The sequence below is a fragment of the Tachysurus fulvidraco genome, chromosome 7 (assembly GCF_022655615.1).
Source record: "Tachysurus fulvidraco isolate hzauxx_2018 chromosome 7, HZAU_PFXX_2.0, whole genome shotgun sequence".
Classification (NCBI taxonomy): Eukaryota; Metazoa; Chordata; class Actinopteri; order Siluriformes; family Bagridae; genus Tachysurus; species Tachysurus fulvidraco.
This window is the reverse complement of record NC_062524.1, coordinates 20,494,915-20,520,996: the sequence shown is the minus strand read 5'-3', so window position 1 is coordinate 20,520,996 and position 26,082 is coordinate 20,494,915. Positions and strand designations below refer to the sequence as shown.

At 38.9% G+C, this 26,082-nt stretch overlaps 1 protein-coding gene and 1 long non-coding RNA gene across 7 annotated transcripts; one reads left to right on the top strand and one right to left on the bottom strand.

The window, feature by feature from the left end:
- Positions 1-2,926: 2,926 nt before the first annotated feature.
- On the bottom strand, positions 2,927-24,218 carry LOC113660737 (nuclear valosin-containing protein-like). 6 transcript variants are annotated; one of them, XM_027174496.2, is made up of 17 exons: positions 23,675-24,218; positions 23,489-23,550; positions 20,101-20,235; positions 18,977-19,072; positions 16,855-16,969; positions 15,523-15,667; positions 15,133-15,406; positions 13,715-13,936; positions 12,672-12,776; positions 12,364-12,426; positions 9,001-9,120; positions 6,871-6,970; positions 6,684-6,790; positions 6,500-6,576; positions 6,096-6,184; positions 3,764-3,858; positions 2,927-3,031 (listed from the first exon to the last, which is right to left on the bottom strand). In XM_027174496.2, exons 1-17 carry the CDS (start codon positions 23,727-23,729, stop codon positions 2,984-2,986), a joined length of 1,908 nt encoding a protein of 635 aa, XP_027030297.2. In that variant the 5' UTR covers positions 23,730-24,218; the 3' UTR covers positions 2,927-2,983. The 6 variants fall into 6 exon arrangements, with proteins under 6 accessions (XP_027030297.2, XP_027030298.2, XP_027030299.2 ...); XM_027174497.2 differs by having other exon boundaries at positions 15,217-15,406; XM_027174498.2 differs by lacking the exon at positions 9,001-9,120.
- LOC113660746 lies at positions 10,583-12,342 on the top strand. Its single transcript, XR_007143415.1, has 5 exons — positions 10,583-10,853; positions 11,007-11,072; positions 11,199-11,340; positions 11,445-11,498; positions 11,588-12,342. It is a non-coding gene; the product is annotated as an uncharacterized LOC113660746 (long non-coding RNA).
- Positions 24,219-26,082: the final 1,864 nt, after the last annotated feature.

Genomic DNA, 26,082 nt, shown 5'->3' with positions numbered 1-26,082 from the left:
ACAAATGTTTATTGTTCACTCTTAAATGTACATTGAAAATTGACAGCTGATAAAACCTGTACTCCAGGTCCCATATTCATATAACCCAAAAATGAAAATTGTGTCATTTTTCAAAATATCATCTTTTGTGTTAAACAGAAGAAAGAAACTCATACAGTTTTTGAACAAATTGAGGGTGAGGAAATAACACAATTTTCATTTTTGGTTGAACTATACCTTTAAGAGCTGCATTTAGCCTTAAATGTTATATAAATATGGGACCTGGAGCACAGGTTTTATCAGCTGACTATCTTTTGTTGCTTAAAATAAATTGGAATGTTGATAACACATAAGCAGTCTTTAATAATGCTCTATATTACATGTAGATGCATATTTTATACATTAGTGAGTGTGGTGGTGCCTATGGGGTGTCCCTCTAGGATGAGTGCATATGAGGCTGGAAGGGGGAAAAAATCACAGTATACTCACTACAAAAAACTAGACTACACCACTGTGTGGAAGCTGTTGATTGGAAACCCAGTTCAGATCCCACAGTGTTGTACAGTGAGAAAACTAAAGCCTATTGTATGTCCTTGAACTGGATAGCTTTGGCTAACAGAACAGTTGAGATAATGCCACAGGCAGACACAGATGTACTGAAAACAATGTGGTAAATGACACACATTTCTGGGGAAGACCCCCTGATTAAAAGCAGTTCTTAGGGAACTTTGGGCAACAGGGAAATATGATGTAGGTCTGATGAAGAAATATGAATTAGGCCTCTGGGTGAACCAGAGGAGTGGCACTTTGTCCAGGATTTGCAAGTAATGATGGTGTAATATTGAAAGCTCCGAATGTGCCAAATCCTTACACGATCTTGTCCCAGATTCCACCAGAAAGCAAGTGGTTTTCTGTAGTAGACCTAGCTAATGCATTTTTGTTATCAGCCAATATTTTGTGTTTCAATGTGATTTTAGGGCATCCCCTCTACTGATAAAATGTGATCATGGCCCTGTACCGGATATTAATACCGTATCTGGCCTTGACCGTGGTTTTTACATGTTTAAATTGAACTTCCTTGTGACCTGTCATGAGGTTATTGATGGCTCTACACCAGGATACACCTTCCTATAGAGTTCTGTTCCAACTTGATCTAGTTATTCAAGGTGTCAAACTAGTTGCAGCAATTATGTTTAATAAATAAATAGCTTAATTAACTATATTTATTTTTAATATTAATTTTCTAGATATTCCATAACATGATATTGGCTGTTTGTTATTGATTACAGTGACAGTGAGAGTAATACATGCTGGGTCCAGAGTTTGTCTCGTAATTTGGTGCTGGAGTTATAGAGAGCATCATCTTCAGTATCTGCACTGCTACCTGATCCAGATTGTTTTTTTTTGTTTGTTTGTGAATATTTACATCTGTTGAGTCCCCAAAATGTCACAGTTCTAAACAGTTTATCGATCAATAATTTGTTAAAATATACCTGAATACAAATCTTGATTAGAGAGAAACCTTCTTAAAAAAGTTCCATTTTAAACATTGTTTTTTTATTCTTTGTACATTTTCTTTTTCTGCATCTCTCATTGCCTATTTTATGTTACAGCATGTTTAATCATTATACTGTTAATTTTCTTAATAACTCATGGAGGATTTTCTCATCTACCACTTGTATGATATTGAGAGGGTGTGTCTTATTTACTCAGGCAGTATTCGGTGCATCATTAGCACAAGTGTGTGAATCCTCTTGATTAAGAGTAATACCATCACACTAAAGTCATATTAAATGTCAGTGACTGTAACTGTATTTTATTTGGAGTTATGCATCATGTTTGTTGTGACAGACCACAAATATTCAGATGATTGTTTCTTAATATATTTCTTATTTTGATATAATAGTTGCTACTGCAAATTTGCTTCATTGTTTACCTGAACGTCTTAAAGCTGAATTTCAGCTTGAATGTCATCATCCACTAACCCCAGTAAAACAACACATTTATAACGTGTACAACCAAAGGATAAATTACAAGAAGTGAGGAAGTTCTTGTTTGTATTGTCATGGCTGTTTGGGTATCTTGCATTAGAAGTGGATTCACCTCAGGAAAAGACTTTAAATAGTGAGACATGTAGATTGGTCATTGGTGGTTTTATTTTTTCAAGACAGGACAACCTTTTAATTTCACTGTAAGATATAATGGAAAATATAAGCAGATGTTTTTGTACTTTTGACAAACTTGGTTATTGCAGTAAGGTCATAACTTGTAAAAAATACCATTTCCATTCCTAGCATCTATAATTTTTACTTTTCCTTTTGGATTCACAGATTATAAGCCTGAAAGTGAGTCAAATTGGTCATTTGATGAAAATCGTCTTTTCTGCTGCTTAAGACGAGAGAAACTGTATGTATTTTCTTTTTGTTTTCCGTGTCTAACTCTACTGTAGTAACTAGGAAGGGAAAATTTACAGGCAGAGTGATGGACAGTGAAACGTCCCAGTGCTGTTATAAGAAGTAGCAGCACTCGCTGAAGGCTGCTCAACAAAATCTCTACACCAAACATCTTGAAAGTTCTGTAAGCATCTTTCTTTAAATTGAGACCTTAATTTTCTATGGGTCCATAGAGAATAAAACAAACACGCTAAGCTAAAGTGAAACATCTGTACAGCTGTGTGACTGCAGGGACGATTCAGCAGGAGAAATGATTTCATTTAGAGTCCGTGCTGGAAAAGACTTTCAGTCATTGAAATCTCTGTGTGGGCTGATAACATATGGCCATGTTTAATTTCATTTCATTCCTGCTTTGTTGTTATGGTTTTCTGCATTTGTGTGAATTTATTAAACCAGATACAGAAATGTCCTTTGTCATTAAATAATTTAGGAGATAAATGATTACTGAGGTTTTTCAGTGTGTGTATTTACAGACACACAGACACACTTCCAAGTGAAAAATCCAAAAAACATGTTTATTTGAACATTAAAACAAAAAACAACACTCTCGGCTACTCCCTAGAGAGAGATTTGTGTAGTTTCTCGTATATGAGCCGGTTCTGTATGGAAAAAGCAAAACAGAATCAAATACTTCAACTTCTGGCTTCTTCTGTATTTGAAAGCCACATAATAATTCTAGATAATAGCTGACACCTCAGTGACATCAAATACCCAGAGGGTGAGACTGATTATTATTTGCTTTTCTAACAGAGGAATGAGAAATGATGCAATGCCTGCAAAGACCATTTGCTGCACAAATTCCACATAGCACAGACCTGTTTATTTCTGCAACCACAAACCAGGAGCCAGAGCTGACATTGCTCCACCAAAGCAAACAGTGTATAAATAGCAGCTACGTTTAATAATAATAAAAAAAAACCTCACTATACGACACTCATCTGGTGACAGAAGGGTGGGAAATTTGTCTAGAAGAGAAAATGTCTTGGCAACTTATTCACCTGGTAACTGGACAAACTGGTTCACTGAAGCACTTGACAAGCATCACGAGCTACGAGAACGCACACATGCACCTGCTTACATCCCCACAAGGCCACGGGTTTTGAAGCTAATAGAGCTCTTAGGGGAATCATTAGCTCTTCTGACTTGATGCTGGGTTACAGAAATGCACTAGATAAACAGACTAAACTGCAGAATCTATAAAAGCTGCTCATGGTATGGACTGTTCCCTCGCTCACTTTTCTTGACTTATTTATCGAGGAGAATAAACAGTATATTTTCAGACACATTTTCAGTATAATTGTCTCCGGCAGACTTGCGTTTAGTGTACTCACTTCTTTGGACACAGATGGCTGCACCTTCTTAAAAGCCTCCTCGAAATTTTGTTTGCTAACTCTCACGTCTTCAACAGACCCGGAGGATGTATGCCCTGTGTCAAAGAAACAATGGCAAAAAGTGGACCACATGGACCCGATTAATGCATTTTACATTGAAGTGTGGACAATCTGTAAATATAAAGGAATTATTGGCATTTCTGTGCACAAAAAATAGATTGGAAATGTAACATTTAATTAGCACCACATGCAAAGGCTCCAAAGTCAGGTGGATTCAGCTGCTCAGAGCGGGTTCCATTAAATTCAATTAAAATTCAATTTAATTTCAATTTATCTGTAATTTATCTGTTAACACTTTTAACAATAGACATTGTCTCAAAGCAGCAGCTTTACAGAAGAATAGAAGCAGAATAAAAATGGTAAAGTTTAAAATTAAGTTATTATTTATATATAACATCGACCCATAATGAGCAAGTCTGAGGTGACGGTGGTGAGGAAAACCTCCCTGAGATAATATGAGGAAGAAACCTTGAGAGGAACCAGACATCGTCATTTGGGTGACGCTGGAGAGAAAATAATGTAAATGTAAATAATGTCCTTTCTACAACAGTTTGTAGTCGAGTGAATTGTGCAACCAAGAGCTCCTGAGGACCTAATTTCTGAGTTCATTACAGACTTAACACTAGTTTCCTCCTGCTGAAGTCTTCACATGTTCACTGATAAAGACCTGAGCGCAAAACTGATCGACGCAACTAACTTATGTTTGGGCAACAAGAAAAAAATGTATTCTAATGTACTAAATCTCAAAGGCATTTTTATGATATACAATCTTTCATATAAACGAGTGCAGGCAGGTTGGAGTGGATGGAGAAATGTGTCAGGAGTGTTGTGTGACAGAAGAGTGTCAGCAAGAATCAGAGGAAAGGTGTACAAGACAGTAGACCAGTTATGCTGTATGGGTTAGAGACTAAGGCAGTGAGGAAAAGACATGAGGCAGAGATGAAGGTAGCAGAGATGAGGATGTTGAGGTTCTCTTCAGGAGTGACGAGGATGGACAGGATTAGGAACGAGCACATCAGAGGGACAGCTCAGGTTGGCTGTTTTGGGGACAAGGACTGAGAAACTAGATTGAGATGGTTTGGACATGTACAGAGGAGGGAGATGGTTATATTGGTAGAAGGATGTTGGAGATGTTGCTGCCAGGTATGAGGTCAAGAGGAAGGCAAAAAAGACATGTGGTAGCCTAGTGGTTAAAGGTGTTGGGCTACCAATCGGAAGGTTGTGAGTTCAATCCCAGGTCCACCAGGCTGCCACTGTTGGGCCCCTGAACAAGGCCCTTAACCCTCAATTGCTGTTTTACAAAGTGAGATAACGTAAGTCGCTCTGGATAAGGGCATCTGCCAAATGCTGAAAATGTATTTCAATACAATGAAGCTCAGCATTACAGTAAGCAATAACATTTTATACACCGACAGGCTGTTTGTGTGTGTTCTGTAATATTACAGGATTGTTTCATATTGAAAACAATGTTAAAAATGATTATCACATCGTTGCACACACACACACTTCACAAGAGAAAGAGGAGAAGCTGAAAGTCAGTGGTATGGGGAAGAGAATACAGACATGCACTGTGATCACCACTCGGGATACAGAGACTAAATCACACTTAAAAATGTGACGATTGATGAGACATTTTCTGATCATCATTAACTGATTTAAAAAAGCAAATAATACAAATAGGAATAACTAGTGTGTTAGGGACTTTCTTCAGTTCAGTGCAAATGTTTCCTTTTTTCCTGACAGACATTTGGGACTGAGATGAAAAGATGAACATGAGACGACAAACCAGAATTTCACCTTTAATTTCCTGCTATCTACATCTATATTTGTTAAACAGCTTAGAACATGAGACCTTTGTTTGAATCCACCCATTTTTCTAAGCCATGAAGAATATTGCAGCATGTGACATGTGTTTCTTGCTGAGGTCCATTCAGATTGCCTGTTAATAATGTTAATACTGTATGCAACCAAATACTAACCTTAAGGCTATTCCATTTAAAATACTCCTGCACACCTAAGAACTGGGTGGTTGCCCCCCAAAGGTGCCATGCTTTAAATCATTTAATACAATGTACTAGATGAAGATGTCAGAAACTAAAACTGATCTATTGATGAAATAATACAACTCTAAATGCACAGAAGCAAGAAAACATCTAGAAAAGTTTAATAATTAGTAAATAAATTAAATAAATAACCGTTTGTTGGAGCTTTCCTTTATTTTTACTTGAATGAATGCGGCAACCGTAAACGTGTGGCATGCTGGTGTGTTTACCTGCATGTCGTACAGCTGTCTGGGAGTCGGGATTAGCTCTTAATGCACTAACCGATGCTTCTCTAACTAGTGCTGACAAGTCTGCCCCACTAGAGAGAGAGAGAGAGAGAGAGAGAGAGAGAGAGAGAGAGAGAGAGAGAGAGAGAGAGAGAGAGAGAGAGAAAGAGAGAGAGAGGCTTTATTAAAATAAACTTAATGACTCCACCTTAATGAACCTCAATAAAACAAAGTCATCACCTTTAGCAAAAAACTGAATAGCGACAAGAAAAACATCTAACATACAAATAAAGTTCTTTGCATACACAAGCAGGAAATGTTTTACATTCAAAAGTAATATATAATAAACTACCTATTCTGTTCTATCACAGAGTTAGCTTTATTCTTTACTGTTGTCTAATACTCACGTGAAACTGTCGCAACGTTCGTCATGGGCAATTTCTTCCAAGTTCACGTCTGAGGCCAGGGGAGGTTTAGTTCCTCCCTGTGGCAATTCCATGAATTATTAACAATTTACTTTAAATTCAGTTCATGTTACTGGTCTATACAAGCAGATTAATACAGCTATCATGTTAAAACAAATAAATTCACCTTGGTAATAGTGACCAATATGGCGTGTCGGTCTTCAGCTGGAGGGAAACCCACAAACAAAGTTTTGTCTAAACGACCTGGTCGAATCACTGCTGGATCGATGATATCTGGCCCAGATCAAATAAAGTCATCAGATAAATGTTAGAAAAGACAAACATGCATGAAATGCTTTGCTGGCTCTTCTTACCTGGCCGGTTGGTGGCGGCCATGACGGAAACCTGGTGACGTGTCTCCAACCCATCCATTTCAGTCAGCAACTGATTGACGACACGCACACTGGCTCCTGACTGAAGACACAAACCAAGCCCATTCTGCTGTTCACATCAGCTGTGGCATTTTTAATCACTCAGAACATGTATTTAATTCTATCAACAGAAGTGAAGATTATACTGTAAATGTGAGCTATACGGTAATGTAGGAAAGATTTCCATAAGAACACATGAGGAACATTTATTTTCAAGTTAAAGAAGACACAAAGAATATGTCTAGCTAGCTACTCATCAACCCTGTGTAAAAAATAGTTTCATCACCTCAAAAGTTGCTTCATATTGTGTGTGTACCTGGCACAGTGACTGACCAATCAGGGTTAATCCTATCCTGCTTCCTCAACTTAAACAGCTCCCATTGTTTTAACCCTTGTCTGAGCTGAAAGACACTAAAGACTTTCAGACTAAGACATAATGTGAAATAAACCTTTATTGACGCACTGTTTGATAGCTCAGAGAAGGTATTTGAGCAAGGGCATTGCTGGGTCAGCTCAGGCAAATGCTGTGGGCTGACATGAATATCTGGACATTTACACGTGGCTGAATGCAGATGTAAACACTGCAACGTACCAGCCACAGTAACTCACTTCTTGCCACATTTCCCTCTCCCATTTTCTTCATATTTTTCCCCCAACAGCTACCAGCTGGGAAAGACTGGATGTTAACACATGCTTCCTCAAGACACATGAAGCCAGCAAAACACTGAACATCTTTGCTGCTTATTCTCAGTCACTGGGCAGTGTAACAGACGGAGGAAAGAATGATCTGCCCTCTTCCACTTCCACAAGCTCACAGGCAGCTGCTTTTGGCTGTTGTTGCTGTTATTGACAGGGAAGAGAATGTATGGCCACAAATGGCTGTGATAACACATACTGTCCCCTCCAAATGTATTGGAACGCCAAGGTCCGTTCTTTTGTTTCTCAAATACACTAAGGATTTGGATTTTAGGGACAAGATGAATTTAAGACCTTAGAACATTTATACATTAATTTCTTAATTTTTATATCTAAATGTGTTAAACAAATTAAAACATGGCACCTTTGGGTGAGCAAAAGTAAATGATCTATTAAAGAAAGTAACACGTAATATTTGTGTTTTTTTTCAATGGCAATAATTGCATCAAGCCAACAAGATGTTTCAGGGGGTTTCTCCTTTCAGTCTCCTCTTCAGGATGTGAAATGATGACCAACAGGGTAAAATCCACACAATTCACTGTAAACTGACAGACAATGTTTCTGTAAGCTTCCTGAATTCATTCTACTGCACCCATCATAATCAATAATGATTAATAATCATTAATTACCAGCAGCAGCCATGTGAGCTCAAGCCATGACTCTTGACTGATGAGATATTCTTTTGGATCATGAGCAGACCCCTTTTTCTCTCCACACTACAGGCTTTCCATCAATTTGTAGAGGCTCTGTGTTTCTTTGTGAATTCCAATCTGGTCTTCTGATTATTACTGATGTGTGCTATGGTCTTTATATTTCTGCTCTTGAAGTCTTTATAGAAAGGTGTGTTGTGATACCTTCACCACTGCCATGTGGAAGTTGTTAGTGACATCATTGTTGTTTCTGGGTTTTACTTTACAATCTCGCACAATGTTTCTAATCATCTCCTCTTGTTTGATTTCCAACCTGTTGTATTGGTTTGGCCCAAAGCTTGTGCAATGGCTGTTTTTCTTCAAAAAGCCTTGGTCTTCTACCTTGACAGCTTGTTGTGGTCTTCATGGTGGCGTATCCTTTTTAACAACAAATGCAGTCTTCACAATCAAAACCCAGAGCTCATCTCAAGAGTAGACTTTCAGAGATATTACAGAGATAAACAATCAACCTAACAGGACACACTCAGGCAATGGATGGGTTCAACAAACAGTGCATTGTTCTAAGTTGTTTTATATATTTAGAGATAAATATAAGGAAATGCAAAACCAGGAGAAATTCTTCAGAGACTAAGACACTACTTATAATATTAACCTACATGTATAAAAGCAGCTCTCTTAAACCTGATAAATCTTTCACACCAAATAGTGAGTTATATTGCGTAATTACTTCATCGGCAGAACGTTTGGGGCAAAGGGCATCAATCTCATCAAAAAAGATGACACAGGGGGCAGCGTTTTTCCCTCTCTGGAACACCTGGCGAACTGCCCGTTCACTTTCACCAACATACTGCAGAAGAATTTCATTAAGAAAAATTAAGAAACTGTACAATTTTATTTATACATAACACCTTACACGAGGAAATAGATCAGAGTCTTTAAAGCCTGTGTGTGTTAAACAATAGAGACTGATAAGCTTGTGCATTGATGAACGAGATAAGTATCAGTCTTATGGAAAGGCACACAGCAACACTTGACACAAAATACGTGACAACATGTGACCCCGAGGGGAAGTTCATTCTACCACCTTGGTGCCAGAACAGAAAAGAGTCTTGTATTATACTTCTCTCTTACCCTGAGAATTAAGATATATCTTTATTCATCCCACAATGGGGTAATTTCTCTGTTACAACAGCAAAGAGTAAGAAATAGTTACACTGAAAGACCTATTGCACATTGTTAATATTGCACGTTTTTCAAAATTTCTGTTATTGCACATGTTTAAAATACTTTGCTTTTGTTTATTGTTGCAGTTAAACAATAATAACAGTGTGTATTATGGCGACTGGTTCACTAGGAGCAGCTTTGATTGTAAACTCTAATAGCAGCAGGGAGAAAAGACCGTCTGTATCGCTCCTTCAGACACTTAGGATGTAACAGTCTGTCACATAAGGAGCTGCTCAGAGCTGAAACAGTTTCATAAAGGGGGTGAGTCGTTCTCCTGCAATGATGACAGAGAGATTTAATGGTCATATTCCATCAAGGTGACAGTTTTATTACCCCTGGCAGCTGCAATGTCAGCTGGTATGACAGCTGTTATGACAGCTGTCATTAGTGATATGAAATTATTAAAGGTTAAAGGTTATACCTTTTGGTGTGGTAGACATGTCTTGACTCCAAGTCAAGTCAAGACCTCCCACCACCACCCCTCTCATTTCATATTGTTTTAACACCATCGTGCTTGGTTCCCATAGACAGGTGACAAGTAATTAAAACAAGGACTTATGTTCTTTTTTTTTAAATGGTGTTTTATGACCCCTCAGAGGAAGCAGTGTTGTAAAACAAGGTAATATGTTTTTTGCCTTGTTCCCGTAGACAGGTGACAAGTAATTAAAACAAGGACCTATGTTTTTGCCTTGTTCCCGTAGACAGGTGACAAGGACCTATGTTCTTTTTTTTTTTTTTTATGGTGTTTTATGACCCCTCAGAGGAAGCAGTGTTGTAAAACAAGGACTTATGTTTTTTTAAAAATGGGTTTGTTTTAACCCCCATCAGAGGAAGCAGTATTGTAAAACAAGTAAATATGTTTGATTGACTAGATAGAGATAGGTACTTAAACCTCGTGTTTGATCCGGGGGTGTTTTGCGATAGGTTACCCCTCCCCTCAGACCGGATGGTTTTCAAATCAAGATTATGACCCCTCCTTTGTGTTAGGAGCATCTCTCAGTCTGATCATTAGTCAATGGGTGTGTGTGTGTGTGTGTGTGTGTGTGTGTGTGTGTGTGTGTGTGTGTGTGTGTGTGTGTGCTATCTATAACATCACACACGCTCATCCTGACCAAACGCACGTAAGAAGAAAGATGCGCACACTCGCACCCTGAGCGGAGACGTGCGCCTGAGTGGAAACGCGCGTGAGAAAAAAGAAAAAAGGAGCAAACGCCTGAGCGTACACGCCCACACACGTGTTGGTAAAAAGTGAGAATTTTCCGAAAATTTGGCTATGACTTCGCGTCTTTGGATTTTCCACAACAGAACAGAACATCTACGATCTTCTAAGCATTGAGAGCACGGCCTTTTCAATAGGTAAGAGCTTATTATTAACTTTATTGTAAATTTATAAGTATTAGAATGCTTATCGTTTGATATTACCATATATGAGATTTTCAATATTTAGAAGAGTGACTTATTATAACTAGTTTTAGTTGGGTTTATACGTAAAGTCTGTTTTAATTACAGAACAAGACCAGCCTATCTGACGCAATTGTCTGTGAAAACGTATCAAACAAACGCGACCCTTCCAGGGTAATTTCATTCTGACTCTTAGATCTGTGTTTTTTTTTTTTTTTCAGTCGATTGTTTTATCATATATTACATTATAATCTAAATGTTATATTTATTTATTTAACTCATTGTTTATTCTTTTTTAAGACAGTTGTATTGAGATTATTTCCGGCGACGAGTCTTCTACAACGCACGTGCTAGGCCTAAGAACGGGGGAACATCCGGGGTCTATCCAAAAGTCGATAGCTGTAGTAACCCCCACAGCTCAGACCAGTTTCTCAAACTACGGGTAAGTTACACCATGAAAATATGTATGTTGTAAATCTTTCATTAACCTTATATGATATTTTAATTATTTAATTATCCATTATTTTGTATGTGTGACATATTCAGAAGACACCGGAACAACGTCTGACTACTCTGACTCCGATAGTTCAGATTTTTTGGGTAAGGTCGTTAGCATTCTCTTTTCAATCAACCCTTAAGAGTGTAAAACAATCCTCCACACATTTTTCTGTAATCTGTATTCTATTTAGATACCGTCATTGAAGGAGTAAGAAACTACAATCAATCCCTTGAAGAAAATTTCAACATTGGAGACACTCTTCAGGATTTTTTTCAGCTAAGGGATAGAATAACTGAAAATGTTGAGCATGTCTACAGTGAGTATGTTCAATCCTTGCATAATACTCTGGAATCCTTAAATTGGTGTGTTATGGTGAATAAAGAATTGTTAAGACAATATTATTTTAGAAATGGCTCAGAAGCGTTCGAGTAATTCTCCCTCTTCAGAAGCTAAAAAAATTAGAATTGAAAATGACCCTACATCATCACATGATCTCTGCTTTGGTGAAACTTCGACTTTTTCAAGTAGTCTGTCCCTTTTTGACCCGTACACAACCCTGAATCCCTTTTTAACCGATGCAATCAATGAGTTGAATGATGGTTTAAGATCGACACTTAGACACGATATTCAGAGCCCTAATCCGGGGTTGACCGATAGTTTAACAGCGACACAATCACAGCTGCCTCATCATGACGTGTTCTTAGAGTTGAATCAGAGTCTGTTAACATTGCATATTCAAATAAAGAAAGTAAAATAAATCACACAACTAACATTACCTGAGCTTATAACTCCACAATGCGCTTATATACATCAATATCAAGAAAATGACCATTTTACATGACAGTACATGCCTTCTAACAAATAACCAACATTCTGAAAGCATTATGATTCATTTAAAAAGCATTATTATGAACTCATGGGACTTTAAACTGGAATGTAAGGCACGTGAGCACCTGTGGAACTCACCATGTTCAGTAGCTCGGGGCCCTTGACCGATATGAAATTTATACCTGACTCGTTGGCAACAGCCTGTAATAATAAACAGAGAAGGTTAGTATTTAAGCTGTGAGGCTGCTAATTTACAAACCCTGCTTAAAGACATTGTTTCTAGCAGAAACACACATTTACTGTCTATCTTTTAGAGACTTCAGCCAAATCAATGTTTTGTGGATTTCTAATTCTCAATGGCTTTGAAATCAAATAAATCATTACGAATACATAACAACTGATAGATACAGAAAAAGAGCAAATTTATAGAGGAAACGTCAGTATACTTTGGCAAGAAGAGTCTTGCCGCAGCCTGGAGGTCCAGCAAGCAGTACTCCAGCAGGGGCACTCAATCCCAGGGCTTTGAACCGCTCTGGACTGCGTATAGGAGCCTAAAAACACACACACACACACACACACAAACACACACACACACATTTTCTAATCTCAAATCGTTTAAAAGGCTACAAAACACTACAGCTTTACAAACACTTCAACTCTAAACATATGGGTTAATACAGTATCTTCACATATGATAATTATGACCTTATTCACCCCAAATTCGCAGAACATGACCTAAACAATGACTACATTCACATACTAGTGATGTGAGGCTTTGGTAGCTTGTCAGCTAGTTAGGAACATGACATGTCCTGGCAGAAGGAAATTCTTAAAACTCTCACACAAACATTAGCAGCTAAGTCACTGTATCAAGTGTTTGTGCTCATGTAATTAAAGTCAAATACCAGGTAGGCAACTCCATCATACAACTAAGTCAAACTGAGACTTTTGAGGGTAATACAGGTCAAGCCTGAGTATACGTTGAGTTAAAGGATAAAAGATAATAGACATCTAATAAACAACTGTATCAGGACTTATCAAACGATATTTTTAATATCTTTGTACATTCGGTACTTTTTGCATTAACATGTACTGTAATTCTCCAGCTTTGCTGTAACACAGAACAAAACAGGTTCCCTTTTGAGTCTCTTGTGTCTCAGTTTCTTCCTCATTTTTTTTCTTATTATCAGGGAGTTTTTTTCCATGACACCGTCATCTCCGGCTTGCTCCTTAGATATCGAGATCTAAATCCAGAATACGTTCAGACGGCTTTTGACAATGAGCTATACCAAACAAACTGAACTGAACTAAGCACACAGGTCTGAAGTCACTCCCTTTAAACAAATAGAATGTTCATAATGCCTGGGGTTAAAAAAAATAAATATATAAAAACCTAAACTAAAATGACTATTTTATCAGTGTTTTTTTTTCATCTCATGTTATGATCTAATGGAGTTCTGAACATTACTAAACTGTGTGCTAATCCTACCAAGATGGCCATGGTGAGTTCCTCGCGAATGCCTTGCAGTGCACCGACATCATCCCAGGTGACATCAGGCACAGTGGCGAAACCTTCCCGTTTGGCAAACGGTTGGACCCGTGCCAAAGACTCCTTGAAATCATCCAAGATGATGCAGAGATCAGCAAGCTGTTCCTCACTTGGAGATTCGCTGTTTCTCAGCAGAGAGAGCAGTTGTTCTAGCTCCCCCTCCTGGTGAAGAGAAAAACAATTGGCTTTCAGAGCATAAAAGAGGCACTACCTCTTCCTTTCACCCACCTTTGTGTGTAGAAATTATTTTACTTATACATAATATGCCTTCAGCATTCTGTAAATCTCACTTCAACCTAGTTTGAACTTTTTGACTTGTGACCTAATTTATAAATCAGCAGTTAAGCTGGCTGGAATCCTGCCTATTAATTTGATGTGTCTTGACATTTTTCACAATCTAAACACTGTTCAATGTGTGACAAATCACAAACAGGAACAAAAACTTGAAGACAAGTATACTGTAAGTGATGCATGAGAATCAATTAAATTTTCACTTTACTGAATTTGCAGAAAACAGAACAATCCCATTTGATTTGTTGCTTGTCAAAAGAATCATAGCTTCGTCGGTCACTTGATAATGTCTGTAAGAAGATACTGAAGCACTAGACAGTAGGAATCTGAGAGCATTTGTTCCCCTGCTGGGTTTGTGTATATTTTACGTCATCAGAAACATGCATGCAGAACACAGTAAGGCACCTCACCTCTTCTGTGTCCCTTGTTCTGTGGAAACTAATGATGAAACACATGCTCAGGTTACTTTTCTTTCTTAACAGGTCCGAGTATGAGTTGGTACCTTATACAGGTTCCCTTTTAATCTTCCCCAGCCACATGACTGCTTTCACATGAACAATTATTTCTGCACGCTCTGCCTCAGACTAAACTGCCAGTGTGGAATCCCACAAGTCTTCTAGACCTGCACAGTACCATCGATTTGCATGCATGTGTTTTTCTTTTCAATATAGATCAGACCTTATCCATTTAGTTGCTCCAACAGGTGAAGTTCATTAAAACCACGGTTTAATAAAGACAAAAACCCAAATGTTGATGTTCATTTTGGCTGCTCCATGTTCTGAGTCGCCACAGCAGATCACGTGGTCCGCATATTAGATTTGGCGCAGGTTTTTAGTGGCTGGATTAGCGCCCTGCCTTTGAATGGAACCCGGACCGTGGCAATGAGAGCTGGGATCCAGCCACTGGAGACCACCAGGAGGTGGACAGACAAAAACCTAAAGGTCTGAGAATATTTTGTGTGCAGTTATTAATTGAGTTCATTTCAGGTAATTTCTTAGTGAATGTTAATACGGATCACAACATTCAATTCCCCTTTTGATACTAGGCACTGATATAAGCACACCTACTTTTGCACTTAAATGATCAGAAGCCTGTCCACTGTCTTCTGCCACATCACTGGACATGCTTACATCCTGGGACTTGGTACTTACATCATTGATGTTCTGACACTTGGTGCCAGTTTCGAGCTGCAGCAGCAGGAGTCGGTTTACAGCAGTCATGGCTGCCTCGCGGCACAGTGCCATCAGATCTGCACCGACATATCCAGGTGTGAGCCATGCCAGCTGTGCAAAATCAAAGTCTTCTGCCAGCTTCAGCTTCCGACAAAGAATACGAAGAATTCTGTGGCAGAAGATAAAGGAAAATTGTTTATTAGGTGATAAATGAAATAAAGTTCATTGTTTTGCATGAGGTGCAGCACATGGAGAAGTTGTAGTGTAGGTCTGAGGGCTACGTACTTGATACGCACTCTTTTGTCTGGCATTCCCAGACCGATTTCTCTTTCGAAACGGCCCGCCCTTCTCAACTCTGGATCTAAGGAATCGGGCCGGTTGGTGGCGCCAATAACCAACACCTGAGCTTGGATGTGTGAGGAATTCAAGTCTAAAGAGGAAGGAAAATAGAGTCAGAGGATGAGAACATGACCGAAGCAAACACAGTCAAAAAGCGAAAGCTTGTTTACCCTTAAAAACAATAATACAAAAAGCGCAAAAAAAAAAAAAAAAAAAATTAAGACAGATTTTAAAAAATATATTATTTATTTATGGCATTTGACAGACGCCCTTATCCAGAGAGAAATACATTTTCAACTCATTTTGTATAACTGAGCAATTGAGGGTTAAGGGTTAAGTATTTTAAAACACAAAGGAGCTTTTTACACCAGGTCACTTCATGCGTTTCCTGTGATCAGATAACTATCCGATCGTAAAAAGACCAGGTCTAAATGCCCTGTAAGGATTTCGAGACGGATATAAATCCGATCGTTCAAACCGCTTCAGGAGGTGGTCTGGGACACATTTCAGATGAAACTGGACAAGTGTAACTGAATGTGGTTGTTCAAGCCACATACGTCAGCGCTATACTCCTCCCAAACGGAATAACGTCACTTGCAAGTGATCTTTCACCCAGGTGTCTCTTTGGGGCTTAAATGGACTGCTGCTGCCAGCGAAAATGCAGTTTTTTGTAGCAGTAAATGCTGTTTTTTGGGCAGGAGTATAAATATCCGATTCAGCAAGACGCATTTTTGTGGCCTAATGTAAATGGAATAGTTTTAACAAATCAGATAGCTATCGGATCAGAGAAAACACATGAAGGACCAGGTGTAAAAATGCTCAAAGAGTGGGGAAAAACAAGATTATATTAATTTCTGACTAAATTAGTAAATTGTATGCTTAAACGTTTCCTTCATAACTTCCTCAGTCTTTGAACATATTCCTCTGAGCAGATCTTGCTTATTCTCAGCAGTAACATTGATCTCAGTCATTACTGGAGACCCAGAAAAGCTATAAAAGATTTTCAAACCTACTTTTTCATTATTTCTTTGTTTTTGTATTTTATTTTACAGTTTTTTAAACATTTGGAGCAAACTTTTGCATCCTCTCCATGCTAGATCATCTATCAGAGCTGCTGTTATAGAAAAATAATCAACATCTGCTGAACAAACAGATCTGAAAGTTCTCTAGCACTAACACACACACAAACACACACACACGTATTTTCAGCAAATGTCTTGAACTGAACCATTAATCATAGGGTTTATTTTAATCATGAGCTTATCTCAGAACACTCACCATCCATGCAGGTGAGTAACTGAGCAACAATTCTCTCCATGTCCTCTGAGGCCACCTCTCTCTTTGGGGTGATGGCGTCAATCTCATCAATGAACAGAATACAGGGAGCACAGCTCTGTATAGGAGGAAGACAAATATGCAAATATATTTTGAGGAAAAGTGGAAATAAATGTTGAATAACAGATATACTGTAGTGTATATGTGATGGGAAGTCGGGTGTACACCATGTGACCAAAGGTGGAACACATGACCGTCTCATTTCAGATTTATACCAATTTTCTTTTTCAATAAGCATTACTATTCTGCAAAAGAATTTCTCTAGTGCAAGGCTTTTGGGATTTGTGCCCATTTAGCCATAAGATCTTTAGGGAAATCAGAAACAGATGTTGGGTGAGTGGGTCTGGGGTGCAGTCAGTGTTCCAGTTTATCACAAACATGTAATGTTTCAATAGGGTTGAGGTCAGTGGCTCCGCGTAGGACACTATACTTCCACTCCAACCTTGGCAATGTCGTCATGGAGATTGCTTTGTGCACAGGGGCATTGTCATGCTGGAGCAGGTTTGGATCTCTTAGTGGAAGTAAAGGGAAATTAACGCAATTGTTAAGACATTCTAGACAAATCAGTGCTCTCCAATTTGTGACAAGCTTGGGGACAAACCACATACAAATGTGATGTTCGGTGTCCACATACATTTAGTGTATGTTTAGAGCAAGATCGGTATCTGTAAAAAGTCAATTCATGTTGAATAACAGTCACATACACAATAAACAGCTATACAGTATGCTGCAAAATTTATAATGGACACTTCAGTGTATAGTCACTATGCTAATATCCTATTTGTTAGCTGGGGAGAATTTATGATGTCCTGAGTCTGGTTATGAAGGTAACATTAGAACAGTCTTCTAACATGTTACAATCCTTCACGCTCTCTGAGATCACAAAACTCAGGACTTCTGGTAGTTCCCAGAATATCTAAGTCTACTAAAGGTGGTAGAGTGTTTTCTTATTTAGCTCCCAAACTCTGAAATAGTCTTCCTGATAGTGTTCGGGGCTCAGACACACTTTCCCAGTTCAAGAGCAGATTAAAAACTCATCTCTTTAGTCAGGCGTAAACATAATACATCCCATAATATTGTGCACTATTACATTAGACTTGCACATTTTTATGAACAGCAGATATGTTAATCCCTCTACACTGTTTCTCTCTTTCTATCCATCTCGAGGCATCCAGACATTGTACCAGCTCCGATTGTCTTCACCTCCACTGAGATGAGGCCGACTCTGTGAGAATCCTGAGACATCTACAGATCTACCAGCTCCAGTTGGACTCTGTGATACTAAGAGGAGATCTGGACTCCATGTGATCCTTACACCAATTCAACATTTGTTTGACTGTATATTTGTAATCACACCCTCTAGTGTCACCCATATGAGGATGGGTTCCCCTTTGAGTCTGGTTCCTCTCAAGGTTTCTTCCTTTACTAATTTAAGGGAGTTTTTCCTTGCCACTGCTGCCTGAGTCACCTCAGACTTGATCATTGGGGATAAATACATATACATACAGTATATACATGCATACATACATACATACATACATACATACATACATACATACATACATACATACATACATACACACTGTGAACTATATATATCTTGAATTTTTATTATATTAATTCTTTTTATTTCTCCTTATGTTTACCTTCTGTTCTATGTTTATGTTCTGTAAAGCTGCTTTGAGACAATGTCCATTCTAAAAAACATTTTTTTACAATGTTGAAATAAAAAAAAGTGATTTAACACTAAACATTCTTAAGTTAGAGTTACTGTTTTGTTTGTCCAGCATGGTACATTTAGGTTTAGATGATTTCTGTGTGCATAAGATGAATGAATGTTTGAACAGAAACATTAGATATACAAAGCTGCTTTCAGATTTGGCCATAATATGGTATTTCAGACAGCTCTATAACAGAAACATGACTGTTATAGATAAAAAGACTGTGTGTTAAATATTATGGTATATATTATATGCATGTATATAGCACATGTCCACTTCACATTTAATAAGACAATAATTCAGTGTATGTTTATTCTTTTAAATGTGTTTAACAGTGCACTTACCACAGCTTGCTCAAACAGCTCACGTAGTTTCTGCTCTGATTCCCCCGAGATGCGCAGCTCTGGAGCATAGACCTTCAATATGGGCCGCTTCATTTCCTACAATTACACAGAAAACTCACAGATCACCAAGCACCACTGCCAAACTTCTCCAACAAACTCACTTATATAAACTTGTATTACATTTGCTACGTAGTAGGTACTATTTAATACCTAATTTATGGCTATTTAAAAACAGGAAAGAATTAAGCATCAATCTTTGTTGAATAGTAGGCCAATAAACAATATTCGGTCTCATTTATCTTCAACTACTTTCGTCTTTTCCTGTTTCCGGTGTATTCCACTTGACCTCTTACCTGGCAGCTCCATCTCAAACATCCTTTTAACAATATTATCATCTCCCTCCTCTGTACATGTCCAAACCATCTCAATCTAACCTCTCCGACCTTGTCCCCAAAACAGCCAACTTGAGCTGTGCTCATTCCTAATCATGTCCATCCTCATCTCTGCTACCTCCATCATGCCTTTTCCTCAATGCTACAATCTCTAACTCATACAGCATCGCATGTTTAAATTCGGTCTCATTTATCAAGTTATTACAGTTTATTCTTAGGTCAACCTAAAAAAACATTCCTGCCAGATTTACAAAGTATCAGTAATTCTCATTTCCTATATAGTTACATGTTAATAAATGCCATAAATCATCTGTAAATATCTGACCAGGCTTCCAGCACAGCTGATTTACATACATTTAGCCACACACACAAATCTCCATAAAAGGCAAAGCTTACAGGGAACTGATACAAATCAGTAAATTGATTACTAAACAGCAAAAGAGTGTTTACTCATTGCAGGATGTGAAATCTTCCATTAATGCAGTGACACTCCTTCTATGTGGAGTTACAAGAACCTTCATGCTCACACAGCTGGGTTTTTTTTTTCTTCTAATTTAATAAATACCATTTATGAATTTCTGTGTGTGACTTCTCTTGTGAACAAGTTTCAAATAAATAAAGTTTGTCAATGAGACCCGTTAACCTCAACACTCATCAAAACTTCTGACTATATGACGCAAGCCAGTCACACAAGGCTGTGATTATTTGCAACATCAGCATTCACACACTCACCCCAGCAACAGCTTGAGCGAGGAGGGTTTTCCCACAGCCAGGTGGCCCATGAAGAAGGAAACCTCGTGGAGGCACCACTCCTAGCTGCTGATACACTTTAGGATGACGCATATGGATGAGTAATTTACACAACTCCTAAAGACAACAAACACAGAAAATGCTTTACACATAATAATAATAATAATAATAATAATAATAATAATAATAATAATAATAATACTTTGTTTTCAGCTTTGGCTGTTTTAAAGTCCTTTATAAATAAAGTGCTCTACATCATAAAATACAGATAATTAAATAGAAACAAAAAATAATAACAGTTTTTAAACAAGGAAACGGTGGCTGCTGTCTGATGTACAGAGGCAAGTCGTTCCATAGCCTAGGAGCAGCAACAGAGAAGGCACAGTCTCCTCTAAGCTTCCTCTTTGACCTTTTGGTGTCAAGAAGCATTTGATCAGCTGACCTAAGTGAATGGGCAGGACTGTAGGGGAGAAGCAGCTCTGTAAATTATGTCGGGGTCTGACTATATAAAGATTTAAAAACAAATAATAGCACTTTAAACTAAACCCTGTAACACCGACAGTCTGTGAAGTGAGGCCAAAATTGGTGTTATATGGTCACATTTTCTAGCACCATTCAAAAGACATGCAGCAGCATTTTGGACTCATTGAAGGTGAGACAGAGAAGACTGGCTAAAACCAATATAGAGTGTGTTACAGTAATCCAGCGAGATGTAACAAAGGCATGGATTACTGTCTCAAATTGTTGTCTGGACACAAAAGCTTTTATTTTTGCCAGGCACCTTAGGTGAAAAACCTGGACTTCACCACAGCACTAATTTGGCTATCCAATTTAAGATCAACATCCATTTTAAAGCCTAAATTACATACCACAGATCTAACATAAGATGCAAAAGGACCCAGGTCAACAGGGGAGACTTACAGGAGACACTTGGGCCAAACAACATCACCTCCTGGAGAAACATTCTGTCAGGACTTAGCCCGGACTTTGGCCATGTGCCTTTTGTTTATGTTCTGTTTTCACGTGTCTGCCTAGCCCTTGTCTTTTCCTCCCAGCCTCTGCACACTTGTCCCTCATGTGTCATGATTATTAGTACTATTTAGTTGAGCCGCGTTGCCTTGTGCAGCATGGAATCCTATTGTCGTCATGTCTGGTATGGTCTTTGTCCTGTTTTGTGTTTTGTTTTGTTAATAAATCCCCGTTTATTTTAGCTATCCTGCAGTTGGGTCTGTTTTTTTACCTTGTGTTAACTGACACATTCAGTCAGTCTCTCACTCTCTCAGTCAGTCACTCACTTAGACTGTCAGTCTCTCGCACTCTCTGTCCCACTCGCTCACTCTGTCCCTCACTCACTTTCTCGCTCTCTTCTCTGTCCCTCACTCACTCGCTCTCTTCTCTGTCCCTCACTCACTCGCTCTCTTCTCTGTCCCTCACTCACTCGCTCTCTTCTCTGTCCCTCACTCACTCACTCTCTTCTCTGTCCCTCACTCACTCGCTCTGTCCCTCACTCACTCAGTCACTCACTCGCTCTGTCACTCAGTCATTCAGTCACTCACTCAGTCAGTCACTCACTCGCTTTGTCACTCACTTGCTTTGTCACTCAGTCATTCAGTCAGTCTCTCACTCGCTCTGTCAGTCTCTCACTCGCTCTGTCCCTCACTCACACACTCTGTCCCTCACTCACACACTCGCTCAGTCAGACGCTCACTCGCTCAGTCAGTCAGTCAGATGCTCAGTCAGTCAGACAGATGCTCACTCGCTCAGTCAGTCAGTCAGACGCGCAGTCAGTCAGTCAGACGCTCAGTCAGGCAGTCAGACGCTCAGTCAGTCAGTCAGACGCTCAGTCAGTCAGACAGACGCTCAGTCAGTCAGACAGACGCTCAGTCAGTCAGACAGACGCTCAGTCAGTCAGACAGACGCTCAGTCAGTCAGACGCTCAGACAGTCAGTCAATCAGATGCTCAGACTGTCAGACGCTCAGTCAGTCGGTAAGTCAGACGCTCAGTCAGTCGGTCAGTCAGACACTCGGTCAGTCAGTAGTGATGGGAAGTTCGGTTCTTTTCTGTGAACCGGTTCTTTCGGACAGTTCGATTTAATGAACCAGTTCAAAAATCCAGTTCACCAGTTCTTTTACGTCCTGACGTAATGACGTCATTCACAATGACGTGATGACACAAATTCCATCATCCCGTTGCCGGCAGATATTAATACAATCAATTTAACACATTCTAAAAGTTCTTTGTAATCATAACTTTAGTTGAATACGTTTCTTACATTTAAGTTTTGCAACTAAAACACCAAGTACAGGCATTGATGTGCAAACGTGGCTGTTTTACGTGTTTTAAAGATATAAAGTTAATAAACTAATCTTCATCAACTTACAAAAAGCGGCATATAAAAATACAGACTAACCTGCACAATAGTCAATAGTAAAATTAACTGACATATTTTGAGTGACATATATTGATTTTTTTTTATAAAAATGTTTAATAGCTTATGACTAGTTATGACTAGTTACTATGCATATCCCAATATGTATACAACATTATTTGCACATAAATGCTTGTACTGCGTGTTTTAGTTGCAAAACTTAAATGTAAGAAACGTTATTCAACTAAAGTTATGATTACAAAGAACTTTTCGAATGTGTTAAATTGATTGTATTAATATCTGCCGGCAGCGGGATAATGGAATTTGCGTCATTACGTCATTGTGAATGACGTCATTACGGCAGGACGTAAAAGAACTGGTGAACTGGATTTTTGAACTGGTTCATTAAATCGAACTGTCCGAAAGAACCGGTTCGCGGAAAAGAACCGAACTTCCCATCACTAATGATCCGCTGTATCGGTTCAGTAATTCACGCATGCGCAGTTTCAACAGCTCGCGCTCACAGTTCTCTCAGCACAACATGTCTCAGTTCAGTGTACAGGAGTTACATATACTCCGGGATATTAGTTTATTTAGAGTCAGACCGACTGTCAGGCATGACCAAAAGTGAGGAACTTTAGTAACTTGTGGATCAGCGCTGACTCAAGACGCGAACTGTTTAGAACGAACCAGTCCGATTTGGTGATCCGGTTCATCCAGTTCACTAAAAAGAACTGGTTCAAAAGAACGATATTCGTTCACGAACTGGCCATCACTATCAGTCAGTCAGATGCTCAATCAGTCAGTCAGTCAGACGTTCGGTCAGTCAGACGTTCAGTCAGTCAGTCAGTCTCTCACTTAGACGGTCAGTTCGGCCAGTCACTCAGTAAAGATAGTCAGTCTGTCCAGTCAGTCTCACACTTTAAAAATGTTTTTAAGGGTGAAATCCTAAGTATTATTAGCATGGACATACAGGTTAAATCATACAGGTTAAATCATACCGTTAGTTTTGCTGAATCAACCCCAACATCACTGAATGTCACTGTGGACTGTTTGGTCCAAGCTTCAACACAAACAAATAATTCATATCTGATAAATCAGCAAAATTCTGTACACATATTGTAAAAATTCTATAATTGTAAAAGAGTTTTTTGTAAAAAAATTTTGTAAATTGTAAAAATTTGTACCTTTGTTTGTCATGAAAACCTCACAACCTTTTTTCTTGTGTTTCTTTTTTGGCATCTTTGGTGTCTATAACCTCCGATGTCCAAATTTGGTCTATTTCATATTTTTTCACATATCGATGCTATTGGTCAGTCTGTTATTTTTGCAAGTCATTAACCAATCTAAAGTCTTGAAAATAGCTCGAGCGCAAAACTCTTAACCCCATTGGACACTTCAACTGGCTGAGAAATCTCGTGACTCCACCTCTTCTTCACTGCCGCGGGAAAGTTTCGCGGCATTTTTCTCCTCAGAATAGTGATGGGAAGTTCGGTTCTTTTCCGCGAACCGGTTCTTTCGGACAGTTCGATTTAATGAACCAGTTCAAAAATCCAGTTCACCAGTTCTTTTACGTCCTGCCGTAATGACGTCATTCACAATGACGTAATGACGCAAATTCCATTATCCTGCTGCCGGCAGATACTAATACAATCAATTTAACACATTCGAAAAGTTCTTTGTAATCATAACTTTAGTTGAATAACGTTTCTTACATTTAAGTTTTGCAACTAAAACACGCAGTACAAGCATTTATGTGCAAACGTGGATGTTTTACGTGTCTTAAAGATATAAAGTTAATAAACTAATCTTCATCAATTTACAAAAAGCGGCATATAAAAATACAGACTAACCTGCACAATAGTCAATAGTAAAATTAACTGACATATATTGAGTGACATATTAATTTTTTTAAATAAAAATGTTTAATAGCTTATGACTAGTTACTATGCATATCCCAATATGTATAATTTGCTCTGAAGGTTTACGCATGCGCAGCATCAACAGTATGTCGGACGCGTCCGAAACAGTTCTCAGTTCAGTGTACTGATGATTCGCTGTACTAGTTCAGTTATTCAAGCATGCGCAGTATCAACAGTTCGTCGGTTGTCGGACGCGTCCGAAAGAAACAGTTCTCAGTTCAATGTACTGATGATTCGCTGTATCGGTTCAGTAATTCACACATGCGCAGTATCAACAGCTCGCGCTCACAGTTCTCTCATCACAACGTCTCAGTTCAGTGTACAGGAGTTACATATACTCCGGGATATTAGTTTATTTAGAGTCAGACCGACTGTCAGGCATGACTGAAAGTGAGTAACTTTAGTAACTTGTGGATCAGCGCTGACTCAAGTCGCGAACTGTTTAGAACGAATCAGTCCGATTTGGTGAACCGGTTCATCCAGTTCACTAAAAAGAACTGGTTCAAAAGAACGATTCGTTCACGAACTGGCCATCACTAGTGGAAATACGATTGATATTTAAAATATGACATTAGTTTTGTCATGTTATAGCATGACTGCGTGCTATAAAAGGGATACACAGACGCTCGTGGATATTGATTTCTGCGTGCTCGCGCCAGTTTGTCTTTTCCGTTAAAGTACGACGGAAATGACTTACGTTTCCTATATAAATACTGGAAAATAAAGTAAAACTTGATCTGTGCGTAAAACTTAAACTTGAGGCACAACACTGGACACTTGGGCACATGCCCCAGTAAAGGAGTCTAACGATGCCTGTGGTTCGGCAGGCTTATTAAAATGAAAGGATGAAATTCACAATTCTGGCCATTTACCTTTGAAACGTTAAGTCCTCACTTGTAAAAAAAAAATACAGTCACTGTAAGAAGAATTGAAGACTGACAGAGACAGATGAAAACCACATTCGTTTTGACGGCTCTCCGCTCGTAGCGTCGAAGAGGTTTAAACTGGCGCTATGATTGGTCGAATTATTATTTTCCCAGGTTGCTGCGCAATGCGGTTACACCCATAGGCGCATTGCCTGGTGCGCAAATACACAGACAGTTGAATTCAAAGGCATCAATGGTTTTTTACAATGCGAGTGCAGGCAGGTTGGAGTGGGTGGAGAAAGGTGTCAGTAGTTCTGTGTGATAAGAAAATATCAGCAAGAATCAAGGGGAAGGTGTACAAGACAGTGGTGAGACCGGCCATGCTGTATGGTTTAGAGACAGTGTCACTGAAGAAGAGACAGGAGTCAGAGCTAGAGATAGCCGAACTGAAGATATTGAGATTCTCTTTGGGAGTGACAAGATTGGATAGGATTAGGAACGAGTACATCAGAGGGACAGCCCATGTTGGACGTTTGGGAGACAAAGTTAGGCAGGCCAGATTAAGATGGTTTGGACATGTTCAGAGGAGGGCGAGTGAGTATATTGGTAGGAGAATGTTGGACATGGAGCTGCCAGGCAGGAGGCAAAGAGGAAGGCCAAAGAGGAGGTATATGGATGTAATTAATAAGGATTTGAAGCTAGTGGGTGCAAGTGTCGAGGATGCAGAAGATAGGGATAGGTGGAGAGAGATGATTCGCTGTGGCGACCCCTGAAGAGAAAAGCCGAAAGAAGAAGAAGATGATTCAA